The sequence below is a fragment of the Corylus avellana genome, chromosome ca9 (genome assembly GCF_901000735.1).
Source record: "Corylus avellana chromosome ca9, CavTom2PMs-1.0".
Lineage (NCBI taxonomy): Eukaryota > Viridiplantae > Streptophyta > Magnoliopsida > Fagales > Betulaceae > Corylus > Corylus avellana.
In genome coordinates, this window is record NC_081549.1 from 21,770,838 (window position 1) to 21,788,068 (window position 17,231).

The 17,231-nt window shown below is 33.4% G+C and overlaps 1 protein-coding gene across 1 annotated transcript; it reads right to left on the reverse strand.

The window, feature by feature from the left end:
- Nucleotides 1-3,438: 3,438 nt before the first annotated feature.
- On the reverse strand, nt 3,439-5,250 carry LOC132162521 (uncharacterized). Its single transcript, XM_059572753.1, has 5 exons — nt 4,768-5,250; nt 4,591-4,667; nt 4,442-4,478; nt 4,223-4,331; nt 3,439-4,130 (listed from the first exon to the last, which is right to left on the reverse strand). The coding sequence occupies exons 1-5, from the start codon at nt 5,015-5,017 to the stop codon at nt 3,605-3,607; spliced, it is 999 nt and encodes a 332-aa protein (XP_059428736.1). The 5' UTR covers nt 5,018-5,250; the 3' UTR covers nt 3,439-3,604.
- Between the last annotated feature and the right edge of the window lie 11,981 nt (nt 5,251-17,231).

The window sequence follows — 17,231 nt, forward strand, 5'->3', positions numbered from 1 at the left end:
ATCCGTTCACTAGAAGATGTGTGGGCTACACGTGATCATTGGATGCGCCAAAATTATATCACATCAAAGGTCGGATTTTAGTTTATATTCCATGATTTGATCCGTCACTAGAAGAATTGTAGGCTAGCTAGATATGATCATTGGATGCGCCAAAATTATGTCACATCATATGTAAACAATGGTCCGGGTAATATAATTTTGAAAAAACTTCGCATACTTCATTTAAATTATCATCACCCAATTGATAATATTCTCTTCAAATTACGAAAAATTGTGAATCGTTAATTTTTGTCAATTTGACAAAAATACTTTTATAAATTCAAAAAAAAAATAATATATATACTTCCTTTTCTTTTTTTTTTAGTTTTAGTTTTTTTTTTTAAATTTTATTAAGGGCATTTTTGTTATTAAGGAGAGATTGACAATTTTTGGCAGTTTGAAAGGGACATTATAGCAATTAAAAGTTTAAAAAACGTTGTCAATTGAGTGGTAGCTTGAGGAGGGTATGTAAACTTTTTCCTACAATTTTTTTCAAACTCATGTGGTAATCGACATGAGTGCCATGTTGTCCACATGTACGAAAAAATTAAGCAATAAAATTTAAGAGATATGCTATAGTGCAATAAAAATACAATTTTTGGCCCATAAAAGTCCTAGGTGACAAGAGGTCATAGGCTTATCAGTGGGTGGGGCCATAGCAACTATAGATAGAGCCTATGATCTCTGCCACCTAACACTTTTATATGCCAAAAATAATCATTTTATTACATTATAGCATTTCTCAAAATTTAACTAATAAATTTACTTGTTTAGTAGATGACATAGTTGATAGATACCAGATTAATTCAATATAAACCAGACCCAAAACCCAGTCGAATAAAAGCACTGCGGCTACCAAGGCCCGGAAAGCCCAATATGAGGCCCATAATCAGAAGACCCAAGAGAGGCCCGTGAGACCTAGTAAAAGGTCTCTCCTCTCTCTCTCTCTTGTATGTTTACTTTTTGATATCCCAGACGAGAAATTTTTTCACTTCCGTCTTGGGTAATATTAAGTACTTGTGACTTTTTAAAAAATTTGCATGACTTATGTGAAAATTAAAAGATAATTAATGTGCTTGTTTGGTTTAATTAAGGAACTCTAATGCAATTTGTTAATCTCTCTGACAAAGTGTTTTATAATGTCTCTGAGCGAATAATTTATATATATAAAAAATAATAATGAAATGAGATTATATATCTTCATCAGCTAGATTCCAGGGAATGATGCTATTTGCAATATCTAAGAAGTAAACTATATGAAGGGAGGACTTGGTCAAATAAAGCAGCAGCTGTTATTGACGCCTGCCTCTTCTTTCCATTGAAATATTAAGTCAAAGTGACTACTCTTGTCCAAGCAACTTATCTCAACAACAATCAAATTATTCTTTTTTCGTTGAAAGAAAGAATGTTGAATCAAAAATTCAGCTCCAGAGGTTATTAATTTACCAAATATTTATGAGTGCGGTTAGGATTATTATATTTTTTACTACAAGTCTCTTACAAACTAATTAACGTGATAGTTCATGTGACACTTATTATGTCAACCACTGAACAATTTAATTTGATTGTGGTTAACGAGACAGAATGACGTGAACTACCACTACATAACACTTACCACGTCAATTAATCATTAAACAATTAAATTTAATTATGATTGATGTGACAATGCCATGTTGACAGTCACGTTAATTTGACAGAAGTTATAGTAAAAGATATATTACTTCAATCATATTCCAATTTTGATACTATGGCAGTTAAGCTAGATATCTTATTGTAATATAAGAAGGCTATGATCAAATCCAGCCTTCCCACAAATTGAGAGATTTATGAAATTCATGCAATACATCCTCTTCTAGAGCCGATAGGTTCATTAACAAACCATATAAAAGAAATTAAATTTCATTGCTATGAATATGTTATTGCCATAGAAAAATGCTATAAGAACTCTAACTTTTACACTTCTGAGTGCTTACTTCTTAAGGTGGCAATTGTATAGAGAGAATGAGCAGATATAATTAAGAGTTTTTGTAGTGGAAAATTGACATGACAACTACTACCTTAGGGAGTAAACACTTAGAAATGTAAAAGTAGTGGTAGTTCGTATAGTATTTCTCTATAGTCGTAACATAACTTTTCACACTGACTTTAGAAATAACTAGAACCATGTATATGAAGTTTTTCATCGCATAGAGTGGTACTACTGTGAATCTTGTACTATCACTATGATAGTTGAATATCAATAGAGAGTAATATTATTTTTTGCATTCATTTATTACAATTATTTTACACCAGTTGAAGTAGTATATTTTAATATTCTTTCTTTTGTTTTTTATAAGTGGTTGACATGGAAGACCACTCAAAACACACTACGTCAGCCAGTGTAAAATAGGTGTGAAAATTAGCATTACTATTCTTCCGCACTTCAAAATGATTCGAAGCATTCAATGTATTCAAATTGCTATGTATATGATCATAAAACTAGTCCAAGCCTAGCTCACCATATTTATTGTGGAAAATTACAAGCAAAGCTCCATATCAGTGGCTTGATTAAGCCTTATATATCAGATAGGTCTTGCGAAACTGATTCATCTCTACACAATTTTCGTCCACCATTGAACAGGTTTAAACATGTTTACAAAGGGAACAATATTTATTAAGAATAATAACAGGATTTTGAGGTAGTGATCATTATTAATAGCTTTGTCGCTAATCTTTCTTCAAGAACATAATGTAAGTATGGATCTCAAATAAGCAAACTTTACGTACATTGTTTTTTAGCCTCGTTAAGACCCATTGCTCTATCCCCAATTTGCACTTTGCTACACCTGCTGGCCAAGTTGAGAACCGTCGAAGCAGATTTTTGGACGGTCAATTTAGTGAAGGACAGTTGAAGCATATTTTTAGACGGTCAAACTAGCGGAAGATCACCTGCAAAAAAGAAGAAAAACACTCTCTAGGCCATCTTAAACTTTTTGTTAAGTTTTCTCTCATAAAATACCCTACTGACTCAAGTACTATGGGAGGTTTTCTATCAGCCCCGCCCCTTCCGGCCGTGTCACTTTGGTAGTTTTTTTCTTTGTTTTGCTGGTGACCCGTCACAAGTCTGGCTGTCCTGGTGACCCATCACAAGTCTGGCCGTCCAAAAATCTGCTTCAAACAGCCAGCTACTAGTCCGGCCATCCAAACTAAATCTGCTTCAACAAGACCAAACAACTAGCTAGCTAGGTTCTTATACCTGACGCCTGCTTGCTGACAGGAACCAGATATTCAACCTTTCACCCATGTAGCAAAACGGAGCATCATTTGATGCTCACCAAGAAAAACCAGATGCTTAACCTTTTACCCATGTAGGAAAAACGAAGCATCATGAGATGGATGTAAGGGACATCTGTTGATATATACTGTTCAGGGCAGATTGATCATTGAGCTAAGAAACAAGTAATTAACAAAAAAATTTAAAAAGTGGCGGCTACTAATTTGTATGGTGGTACAACTTACAAGACAATCATAAAATGCAGCATTATTTGGGACAAGTACCTCAAGATCTCACTTAGAATTGTCTCATTCATATAGTCAGATCCAGAGTACTTGTCCTTTTTTCTTGCTTCTTAGCATCGTCGGGGCCTTCCTTCAAACTGGTAAGACTCGAGGATGATTGTGAGTACAATGACAGGGAGAGATTACTATCAACTTCATGATTCCTTGAAGTTAGCCTAAGAGAGAGATCCAAATCCAGCTGCTCGCAATCCAAGGCCTTCCTTTTGAACGTCTTCCACTCTGGTAGAATATTACTTGTTTTGTTGAAATCTTGTACTTGAGGTTGCAGATGATGATCAGTCGTAGGAGTACTCAATCTGGGTTGAGTTTGCAAAGATTCATGTTTCACTTCATGGGTGTTTCTCCAAGCTGATGATTGTTGATCACCGAAAGTGGTACGGAAATTGCAATTAACCCTATTGCTAAAGTTGCTACCAAAGAACTTCTCACCCACCGTGCCATAAAATCCACCACCGGAGGTTGAGCTACGGCCGGCAGGACAACCCAACAAGTTTTCATAAGCACTAGTCCAAGAAGCATCTCCAAATCTATATCTAGGAAAAGTTATAAAATCAAATTCATTAAAGAGATCAAAATTAATTAAGGTAGAAAAACAAAAAACTTTTTCTTGAACAAACTCTCGTACCGGAAATTGGAATTGTGGGTGGGGTTATACCCTTGAAGCATGGGAAGTTGGCTGAGGTTATAAATATTGCGATCTCCACTTTCCACAAGATGCCTATGATCGGCTAATACTGTCATGTGAAGAACGATTTTTTTTTGCATCATGAACTGATAAAGAAACCCTACCTTTTTTTATGTGCTGAAATTCAGGAAAAAAAAATGGAAATTTAATTTGGTGTACCTTGGCCTGGATCATCAACCTTCTTGCTTCTGTACATCTAGTGAAAATACCCAAGTGAAAATACATGGAAAATTATATTAGAAAGAGAGAATTATGGCATCCCATGTTCATAAATTATGGGTAGATATGATATATATATATATATATACCTGTAAATGGCTCTTGACATGTGCAATACTTAGTCCTTTGATGTTCATCAGCTGAAGAACCATCTTTGGTGTGGCTCCTGCACCGAAACAATTAACAACATATGATGCAAATTAAGGCTTCAAATTAATCTCCATACAATTTAGATAATTTCTTGGGTAGAAATTAATTGAACTCACTATCATGTCCACCAAGTTTTTCAACAGAATGAACAAAACGAAGATGAAGATCAGGAGTCCACCGGAGCCTAGGCATCTTGGATCTAACATAAGGACGCACCGATGACTTCTTCTCGCTCTCTTCCACCGTGCTGTTGCTTGAGCTCCCTCCATTTTTAGCCTTGCTTTCATCATCATTCTCCCCGCTCTCGCTCCCCTCCTGATCATCATTTTGGCTTGAGAGGCTTATCTTTGAGCATTCCTCCATCATTCTTTCTAGTTTCTTCTTCTTCCTTTTGCTTGATTTCTCCAAGTAGAGGATTTGTGGCAGATGAGACAAAGCTAACACATGAAGGAATAATTAGGGATTAGGGCCCTTTGGTAGCTTGCTAAGAGATGAACTTTGTCATCTACCTTCTCTCTTCTTTTCTCCTCCCCCATGCTGGGACTTGATAGATCTTAGCAAGAAATAATTTACATATCTTTCTTCTCAATACAAACTTAGCTACACTTCTATCTACCCAGATGGGAATGCAAACCCTATATCTTGACCCTACAACTCTCTCTCTCTCTCTCTATTTACACATTGTGTGAATGCTCATAGATGATACATACACATGCATATATGAGATGTACATTCATGTATGTATGTATGTGTGCGTATGCATGGATGTCATAATGATGGAAGATATATATATAGTTTGGCTCGTGTGAGTCCAAATCTTTTACGTGCCAACAAGAGTAGAAGGCATCTCTCTTGTAGACCAAACTCCTTGACCAGGAAAAACAATAATAGGGGTGGATTGGTGGGAACCAATCCCCACCTTGTACTATTTGCCAAGTCATAGTTAAATAAATGAAAGAGTATTTATCAGACAATTAAGTACGTTTTACTTTCCTCATTAAGGATTAAGATTAATTACAATATCTTCATTAACTTGGTGAAACTAGTCTTTTAACAGTACCCTTGTCTTGTTTTATTTGCTATTTACCCAACCAATTTAATTCCATCAATATAATCGAGATAATTAAACACACAATGGAATGTTGCATAGGTAAGTGATTCAAAATAAAGGATATTGTTTACACCAATATATATATATATATATATGTGTGTGTGTGTGTGTGTGTGAAAATTGTGGGCTATATACATGACAAGACAACTCAAATATTATATCTTGCATGTATATATAAACAATTTTCAAGAATCTCATTTTAAAATATTATCTAGATCAATGAAATCCAATAAGCAAAGCTATATATTACATACATGTGTTTTTAATTTTTATATGCATTTTTAAAAATGTATATAAGAATCACATGTATTTTAGACACATCTTAATTTAATAGACTCCATGGAAGAAAAGCAGTCCTTAGCTTGCTTAACACAACTTTTGGAGCAAAATACTTTTAGAAAGAATTGTAAACATTAAAAAAATTTGAAGGCTTTTATCTGTACTTTTACTCAATGATTAATACTTTTCAATTAAATGAGAAGCTCCCAAATCTGTCTTCTTAGAAGACTCCCCTTTTTGGAGGATTCTAAAATAAGTTGGGACTTCCAAAATACGTATACCTATGATCATCAGTACTTATTTCAAAGGCTTAACATAATATCACAGTAAAAATTATAAATTAAAATCTTGTCTAATTCATCATTCATGTGTTAGATTCTCATATTTCAATTAAATATTTTATGCACGTGTTAGGCATCTCTTAGTATATGACAAAATTTGATCTCACACATAAAGAAGAGTGTTAGAATATTAACTAAGAGTTAATTTGTAGGTCTGTTGAAAGACGGAAGTAGTGTAGTAGGACTCAATATCTGGCTGGTTGGTGGTTGATCGAGGCATGTGTGGTTGTGTGATGCTCTGTTGTTTCTGATTCAGACCCAAACTTTAAAAATAAGAATGAGATTTGCCTTTCGTCGGGAATCACGGGGTTTGTTCCTCCTCGAGGATTTTTGAGAGCTGGGGCTTCTTCACCCCTTGTCACCTTTCTAGGCTAATTGCCAAACTTTTTTTTGCTTTTTTTGTTTTTCATAAAAAGGAAAAAATAAAACACTCGAAATTTATAGTTGGCTGGGAATGTGTACGTTTTCGTATGATAAAACTTTGTCCTCCTTTATTTATATATTTTTTAAAATATTAACAAACACTTTTTCATTAAAAAAAAAAAGGACTAAAATCATTAACAATCATATATAAGGGATTGACTATTGTTGAATAATACTAAGTTCCCTCTCAATCTATCCAAAAATTTCAAAATCAAAGGGCCACCCTCTGGTTTCATCTTTACTTATAACCAAGTTGCAGTATTGAAGAGGTCGTGTCGGTTTTGTATTTTTGACAGAGATCTTCCTCTCCTTTCCGACTACTGATGGTCGGCTTTGTTGTCCTTTTCTGACCACTAAAGGTCGAGTCGGCTACGGGTGTTGTTCCATTGATGAAATTTTGTCGTTTATTACAGCCTTTTTTGACCATTTCGGTTCACTTGATGGGTCAAGTCATTTATTTGACTCATTCCCGATTGTTACTAGAATTTCTCTGTCGTTTTTGTTTGTGTTCATGTAATTCCCCATCTTCTTCCCCCCACTTTGAATAGGAAAAAAAAAAATTGCAGTATTGAAGTTGGGAATTCTTTGTTATTATTAGGGGGGGGGGTGAAAGACAATAAAGAAAATTGCCTCATCAACCATGGGTTTTTAGTCAACAATAGCAGATTAATGTTATTTACTAAATTAAACGGGGAAAAGATAATCGTCACAAAAAAATTATTATAATATTATTTAAATAATTAAATCAGTCATTTCTCATATTATGGTATAAGAGCGAATTCGAAACTCGCAATCAAACAAACTTGCTTATGTTAATTTTTGATAAAGAAGAACATATATACTTAGGTGAGTATATAGCGCGTTGATCACAATCCTCAGTTAACTTTCATTATTCTCACTGCTGTTGATTAGCAAAAACTAAAGGATGTGGCACCCGCAGACTCATGTATTACCCAAAGTAGAAACAAGCCATTCAGGGGTTTCAATATGGAGAATTTCGAAAATCTTCTCATCATTTGGATGTAAATTTGGAAGAAAAAAAAAATGATAATTAAAGAAATCTGACCTAATGTGGGAGCTTACTCGGAAAAATATTTGGGTACTATAATTTCTTACAAATTCATGTACATGATCAATGTCGTGGATTGGCACTACTTGAGTGCCAAAAAAAAATAATAAAAAAAAAATTATCAAGTTAATTTTCTTGTTTAATGATCAACTAGCAGTTTGTAAGAGATTTATGATAAATGTTATTGTATCCTTAGTAACAAACTTGTTGGCGACATCTTGGTTCCACCGATTGAGCCAAGGTCATGGGTGTCAAGCGTCCCATGATGCCGCTACAAAGTTTGAAACATCATCATTTTCATTTCAAGTGCAATAGAGAATATGAACTATTTCAAGATTTAGATTATATTTTACAGTATTTAACATTAATGTATATGTTGTCACGTCATTTAAAATTTTTAAATAATATATTATACGTATGTACATAATACCATATACACAGTTACATGCTATAAAATCTAATCGAAACATGCAATGAAATATATCATTCAATGGAGAGCATCCTGTTCCACGAAAAAGTCCCCTTCCCTCGTGCATAATCAACCTGCAGATTCACCAGCTTTGAAAGTAATATACGACCATCGAGTCATACTTTTAAGCTGCAACTTTTGGAAGAGAAACCTTTTTTTCCTTCCTCCCACGTGTATTGGCCTGGTCTCAACAAACCGTGATTGATGTCATCATGATAATGTAGAGGATGTCTTTTCCTTTTTATGATCACGAAGTTCTTGAGAGCTGCCTATAGTTGCATGTTGTGCTCCATGTCCATCTCACTTCTCAAAAATGGAAGCACCACAACTCCACAACTATATATATTACAATTTCCAGGATTAAATTAAAATAATAACAAGAAAACCTAAACTACACTAAATTTGAGTTTTCCCATAAGTTTATTACAGTTTCTTCCTTTTACTTCTGCCTACACTAGGCTAGCTTCCAAACACAAGTTTCTGGAGACTGGAGAGAACTTTTGTTGATGAATAAAGAAATTGATAGAGGCTAGAGCAACACCAAATGGATGGCGTGGAGAGCTCAGGAAAGATACAAAAATTTGCCCCATTAAAAACAGAGGATGGTCTGAAAAGATTCACTCCAACACCTAACCTGTGAGGTCAACGCCCAACAGTACTTCTGCTCCCTTTTTCTTTACATTTATATATTTTTATCCCATTATTTTAAGCTGCATGAGAATACGTGAACCTATTAATGCGGATCTTACGCATTATTTGAGAATGAGGATGTCTGTCGTCTTATACAACTTCCTCTCATATTTACCATTAACTATTCCCCAGAGAGTCGTGCTTTCTAATATTATTAACATCATGCCATTGCCATAACATGTCATGTCATGCATGCATGGCATGCACCATAATGATCTCGAAGAAGCTTCACGGCCACTGCTCCATATGCCTCCAAGCTCCAATGCTTCTTAATTAATTTGGTAGATAAATTAATTAAATGTATTCCCATCTACGCTATATATATATACTATATTAGTACAAAGGATCGACAATATGCCATGCAAATTTTATAAACAAAGGAAACGGCCGGAAGCTTAGAATAATATTGTAGACAGACATCCTTTCGTGAAAGTCCATGCGTTTTCACTCATGAGCACTGAATCATGTGTCCAACGCATTTAAAAATTGGAAACGGCCAACAAATTAGTGAGTTGAGAAGCAAAGAACCTGTTAATTAATTTGTTCCCTTTTCCCTCATTCATGTTCCGAAAATTACGTTTCGGGTAAAATCCAGAGTGAATGAGTCAGAAATTCTTCCGTTAATCGCTTTCTAATTGGGTCTCAGAGTTTTTTTTTTTTTTAAAAAAAAATGTAACGTGCATGATTCATCACGTACACCTCATATGCATATAAATGAGAAGCAGAATATATATCTACTGCTATTGTAATGATTTATTTTCTTCGCATCCAAATCAATTAATTTAAAAAAATAAAGAACAAAACAATATACCTACTGGTAGGGGTGTAAACGAGCCGAGCTTGAGCGAGCTTTCCTTGTTCAAGCTTGGCTCGTTTAAATTTTACTCGAGCTCGAGTCAAGCTCAAGGGCGAGCCAAAAAAATCGAGCTCGAGCTAATAATAAGTCGAGCCGAGCCAGCTCGCGAACTAGCTCTTATATTTAATGTTTTTGTTTTAAATTTTTTTTTTAACTTCAAGTACTCTTAAACGGCTTAAGAAATTAGTTTGCATATGAATATTTGTTTTGCCTGGCTAGTCGTGTATGAAGCTTGAGTCAATACAGCAAGGCATTTGGTTTCAAAGAGAGAGGATATGCATCATTTTATAGATAAGCAAACTTGGAGATTGATGTTTTCTTAATAATGTGGGACAAGTTAACAAGTTGCATTCAGACTGCATTGGGACAACGCTCCCTACAAAAAAATATTTTTTTAACGTCTCTCTCTCAATCCCCCTCACCAGTCACAATGGATCTTCCACCTGAACTTTCATTTTTCACTCTCTCACTCTCACTCACCAGACAGGTAGTAATAGTGTTTGATTCTTCAATAGTTTATGCCTTTCGCAATCTCCCTCAATAGTTTCTGCTTGATTCTTCTTCCTTTCGTTTGGGTCTGCTCTAATTGAATCGAGGTCTTTTTAATGATTGCTCTCTCTCTCTTTGATCATGAAGGGTCTAGAATTTTTCATTCTCTAACGCTTAAATATAAATGCAATTTTAAGGTTTTAATAATTATGATATTTATAATTACTTATGTATTACTTAGTTTATATATATATATATATATATATATATATATATATATATACACACACACGAGCTTATACGAGCTGTTCACGAGCTTAGCCGAGCTTGTTTCGTTTAATATTCGAATTAGGATTTGTGTTCATAAAGTGCTTCATTTAATATTCGAGTCGAGCACGAGCCGAGCCCGAGCTTGCTCGCGAGACGCTTCGCTCACTTAACATCCCTACCTACCAGCGTTTGCATTTGTATAAATTAATTAAATATAGTGCATTCATACATATCTTATGCTTATTGTGTCAGCAAATGCATGGGGGGTCATGCCGAATTTCTTCGCTTATATATAATATTCTTATATTCAAGCAGAGTGTTCACTTCAAGACGTATGCATGGTTGGCAGGGTAATATTAATTATTAGTAAATCATTAAATATTTAATTCACGTCAAAGGTGAAAGTTGTCTTATTTTGATACAATATGCATCTATCGGGTCCCAGCTTAATTATAATGTTACATCTTACCTATTATTCCTATCTCCTTTCATTTAAATTCCAAAATTCTTTACAAATTCTTCCAACTATTATTATAATTATTATCGTTACTATCATTTGCTAAACATTTGTTAATTTCATTGATATATATTCTGTTTACGCTCATATCAATCTTTATTATAGTTTTTACGACAAATTTCTTATAAATTAACATAATTATCCACTTTATACTTATCACATCATTCACTAAATAATTAAATTTATTTATCGAATTTTGTTACGTAATTTTTTCACCAAAGTCATGTGGATTGCCTAGTAATTTTTGTAAAGGTTTTGGAGTATATATAGTACCCCAAATATTTTCTTAGTTACTATCTTAAACATTCCGGGGCAAATATATCTATAATATTTAAAAGCTAATAATTATTCGGTGGGCAGCTAATTAATCTCGTGAATAACATGTACGTTCTTGATAGCACTGTTTTATCGATACTGTAGCTAAGAATACAAATCAAAATTGTTGACCCAAAGGAGGAAATTAATGAGATTTCAAATTAAATAGGGCTTAGTGAATGAGTGCTATTAGAAGTAGTACAATTTTTATTATAATTCTCTCATAAATTGAGATGACAGTCTACGTAGTACTCATGTAAACTGTTTTGTCAAATTTTGTTGTTCAAATTTTCACCTCTAACACATGAATTTATAAGAAAATTGCAATAAAAGTTGTATAGACTATATGTAGTACCCAATCGGGCTAATCATTTTGGTTCATGAATTAGGCATGGTTTGACATAAAGTTGGCTCCGACACCTTAATCTGACATGTCTCTTATTGTCACCCAAAATATATAGAATTGGAAAATTATGGGGTCTGGAGTCAAATTCATATATAGAACGATTTAATCAATATTGGCTGCTTTACGTTAGTGTTACTAATTTTGTTTTTATTGTTTTTTTCTATTGTAGGATTCCTTCCCCATACCCCTACAACATCGTAGTTTGTTATATATTAATCTATCTAAAATATAATTATAATTCCATGGTCATTGCACCATAGCTTTCTCGTAAGTCAAATGTCCTCAACCTCTTTTAATTAGATAATACTTGTTCTTTTTTTTCTTTTCTTTTCTTTTCTTTTCTTTTTTTTTTTTCTTTTTTCTTTCTTATGATTTAGACGGGTAGATATCCTAGTCTCACCATTTTTTTATGCTAAATTTATCCTACCCTCTCCTATTTATTAATTAACAAATAACTAAATAAATAAAAAAGGACACCCCATCAATTTGCTAGTTGTTAGAGCCTCAGAGGAGTCCACTTTTCCACGGGTAAAGATCAACAGCACGCGGCGTGTGTATGAGTGCATATCTGTGAGAGAGAGAGAGTGAGAGGGAGAGAGAAAGGGGTTCAGAGATAGGAGGGTACCCCTAGGCCCTAACCTAATGTGTGCATGAGTGCATCATCCCCTAATTGAAATTGTCTCCTGCATTGAAAACATCATTAGAAGTTTTTTTGCTCAAAAATAAATGGTCAAGATTGTCTCAAGTGAAAAATATCTAGAATTACCCTTTAATCTTGTAATTTTGACAGTTTATTTTTGCATAAAATTTTTTTAGTAATTTTTTCATTAGAGTCGAGCCAAACTCAAAAATGATAAAGATATGGTGGGATTCATAATGGGTATTCATGTCGAAATTTGTAGCTAAGTATGACCTAAATTGTGGCCGCGAATAAGAAAAGAATGAAGAGTGGCTGTCCAAGTGTGCAGACCATGCACCTCTTTGACAACTAGAATAGATCTCCTTTTTTTAAAAAAAGAAAATCGAGCCTGTTGTGCTTGACGAGTCAAGTTTGGACAAGGGTTTTAAAGATCCCTTAAACGAGCCAGTCCCGGAATGCCCAAACTCAACTCGGCTCGACTCGTTTGTATAAGGTACCCATCTCTGATCTCTCAATCCAAATTAACTAGCTCTTTAAAGATTAGTGGGATGGAGCAGGCCCATGTTTAAGAGTTGGACATCACAGGCGCACAGCAGTAAAATAATGGGCCACATTGGTTCTAGCAAATCTGAAGCCCAACTTGATTGGCTGGCATTTTTAAGTAACATAATCAAGGGTGTAGATTTGGGCCTCACATGAATGGGTTGGAAGTGTTAAGGTCCATAAAAGTAGGCAGACAGGAAGTAATGTTCATAATCCCTAAAAAGAAGTGAGATCATAGTCTCATAGAAGCATTTGTCCTGTTTCCACATCAGAAATGGGATCCATGTGCAAAAAGAATGTGGCTGTCGACGTGGCTCGCGAAGAGCCTAGTGCTGGCTGTCCGGTTCACAAGGAAGAAGTGAGGCCCATTGTGATTAAATTATTGAGAATAACGTTACATCAAAGCATAATGTCTGAATTGGATAATGCCTCTCATTTTCTATATATATATATATATATATATATGTATTTTATTTGTTTATTGAGGATGCTATTCTTTTGGAAAAAAGTTTATTGCTTTTTTGACAGCTGGCACCTCAACTACATCTCCATTATGATATGGACTGCCCACGGGTTGCAGCCTTGCAGGTTACAGGGAGAGTGATGCTTCCCATACCTTAAGCTGATGTGGCAATACAATGATGTGGAACTAATTAGAGAAAAAAAAAATTTTGAAAAATACTTTAGTGTAATAAAAATATTATTTTTGACCTATAAGTCCTAGGTAGCAATAAATTATAGGTCCTATTCGTAGTTGCTGTGGTCCTATTCACTGATGAGCCTATAGCATATTGCCACTTAAAATTTTTATGGGCAAAATATAATCTTTTTATTGCATTATAACATACTTTAAAAAAATTATTTAATTTCCCTTACGGTGATCATGGCCATTGGATCTTTTGAATTTTATGGTCCTAACCACCCCCACCTTATTTTTTAGGTAACAACTCTTTCAAGAAAGGTCTAATGTTTATCTCTTTTAAGTATTAAAAAAAATAATAAATAAATAATACTATAAACTATACTCTTATCTAGTTACAATTATGATAGTAAAAAAAACAATGTATTTCCATGTCTTGTGTACAAGTCTACCAAAATGTCTTAATACTATATAATTTTATTGGCATGCATTGAATTATTATTATTATTTTTTTCATACACCTTGAAATTCAACGTTCAAGACGATAATTTATGTCAATGGCAGCATTTTCTTTCTAAGTTTTATAGAATATAACTAAATGATTAGAATTATAAGCTTTATTTAATAACATTTAACCAAAAAAATAAAGTATTAACAAACAAAATTACACTTTTTTTTTCTTTTTTTTTTTTTATGGATTTAAACATTTGAAATAAAAGGTAATTTAATGTATTATTATAAGAGAAATGATAAAGGCACTACTTTTTGGCCCAACTTTTTCCTTATGTGGTCAAATTTTTTTTTTTTAAACAAAATTAAAAATTAAAAAAATATATATATATTCTTAAGCAATAACATCCTATGTGGTCCTTTTTTTATTTGGTATTTTTTTTAATGGTCTTTTTCTTCATAATAATGACCATTTTTTTAAATGACTATTTTTACGAAGAAAAATACAAATTTTATATATATATATATATATAAAAATACCAAATAAAAAAATGATCACATTTGATGATATTGCTTCAAAAAAAATTTATTTATTTTTTTTTTAAAAAAAAAATAATAATAAGAGAAAAGTTAGGCTAAAATTGTGCATTTATTATAATGAAAAATGCTAGAATCTAATAAAACTCTCACATTTTGCCCATCAAAATCCTGAGTGATAAAATGATCATGGTCTAAGTTGATGTAAAAAGGCACAAGGCCCAAGTTAATCGCAAATGACACTTTGCCATCAAAGATTTTGATGGGTAAAATATGAGAATTTTATTAGATTTTAACATATCTCTATTATAATAAACGTAACGTGATCCACTTGGCTCTAAAATTTGACACCGCCAAATTAGCATATGATTATTCTAGTAATTTTCCCTTGAGGGCCACATTTGGAATGGACCAACTGGCACCACACGAACAGTATTTCCATTTAATTATCTTGGCTACTTTTAATTATAATCATTGTTTGTTGTACACAGCGTGACCTTTATTTGATATAATTGAATGTAAGACAAGACAACAAAATTGATGGACATTTTAAGAGGTGACACTTTATGCCAAATAAGAATAATGATATAGAGAGACAGCATCTAGTGCAAGATATATTCATTCTCATGCCTAAAAAAAAAGATTTATAATGAATAAAATAATTGGTAAGATTCAGCTAGCACCCATTGTTGTCAAATGTCAATACGTAAGGTGGGCGTGATATGAGAGATCATGATGGGAACAAATTATGTTTTTAATATTCCATTATTTTATTTATCTCTTACCTAAAAGTCAAAAAGTCTATGAGAGTTATCAATCAAGCACCCCTTCAGTCCATATCAACGGCTGGAATTGTAAGGTCTTTGCCTGACCAAGTTAGGCCATATCCTATGAGGGAACTAGTCATAATTGTACATACGCTCAAACCAAGACCATAAAATTCAAATTCTATATTTGCAACAAAACCTACTCGCATAGGAACTTGTTGGGTTCGAAATAATTTTAAAAATAATTTGGTGTATTAAATTTATATATATTCTTAGAGCACGTATTTCTCATATTCATTTTTTTTTTTTTTTAAAAGGAAAATGTTGGAGACACTCATTTTTTTTCCTACTTGCTATACTCAGACATGGTAGTGTGACGTGACACTGCCACTTTATCCCAAAAAATTTCCCCAACCAAACTTATACTTATAGGGGAGTGATCGGTTGGTCTCAACCACCAGATTGAGTGGTCCTCACCACTCTTGTGTGGTGGTTTGTGGTGGCATTGACTATGAGATTGGGGACAATTTTTTGTTTTGTTTAATGTAGAGGTGCCAGGTCAAGGAGTAGAGAAGAGAGAGTGAAATGTGAATTCCTATAGAATTAGTATTTTTAAAATACATGTGAGAATCATATGTAATGTTGATCCTATTAAAAATTCATGTGAGAACTATATGCTTTGAAGATATATATTAACTTAATAGATTGAATAGAAAAAATTTCTTTCAAATTGGACTTTATCTTTGCTATTATTATCTAACATCACAAGTAGATTTTTCAAGAAGTGAACGGAAAACAATCTTAAGAATTATTGGTCAAACACCAAAGGTATAAACTAAGGTGTAGATCTAAAAGATATGGTGTGTTGGGTTTCTAGACTCTCGATGCTCGGTCAATCAACTAGCTAACTCAAGAATAGTTGTATGATACCACACTAGATCTCATCCTTTTGCCATGTCAATAACAATCCCTATAATTTTTTGGCATGTCGAAATTGCATGATAGGGGTCATGGGATGTAGGAAATATTTACAATAAGAAAAAATTTCAATGAAGGCGTAATATGTGACCAACAGTAACAACAAAATATGCTATAAAAAGTGGTAAACATTAGATTAAAAAAAAAAAAACTTTTGTCTCATTTCTTTACGCATGACCCTTGCTTTTTTCAAAATTATTTTATTCGATTCACACTGACTTAAATATCGAAACTATTCTCTCATTATAACATGGTGCATTGACCATTAAAGAAGTAGGCCACACCCCATTACATGAAGTTTATTGAGGGATTCTAAAATGGGGTAAAGAAAGAAACAAGAACATAAAAAAAAAATAATAATAATAAAAAAAAAAAAAATAAAAAGAAAAGAAAAATGGGAATCTTTACGTACCCCAAGTAGGTATTGCCAAATTGAGCCTGTAATTCTGGCCCAAATATGGCTTTCACGGGTGATGGAATCTTGAAGCTTGTTGGACCGTAGATGAAACTGACGAGTATGGCCCACATAACCGACTACTCATACCATCCGTCAAAATCTACCATACATATATATGCATACTTGTACATATACAAGTACAACACCAGATAGTCTCTGATGTCAGTAAATATTGTTACGCGCCTCTGGCGCGTATGAGTAACATTCTCATATTACATTATTACCCCTCAGAACAAGACAAGCCTTTTATTTACTTTCGTCTAAATAGATTTATGATGAAATCTACAAGAAATATGATCGAATGTGCAACAACATAAAACTAATAATTGCTTG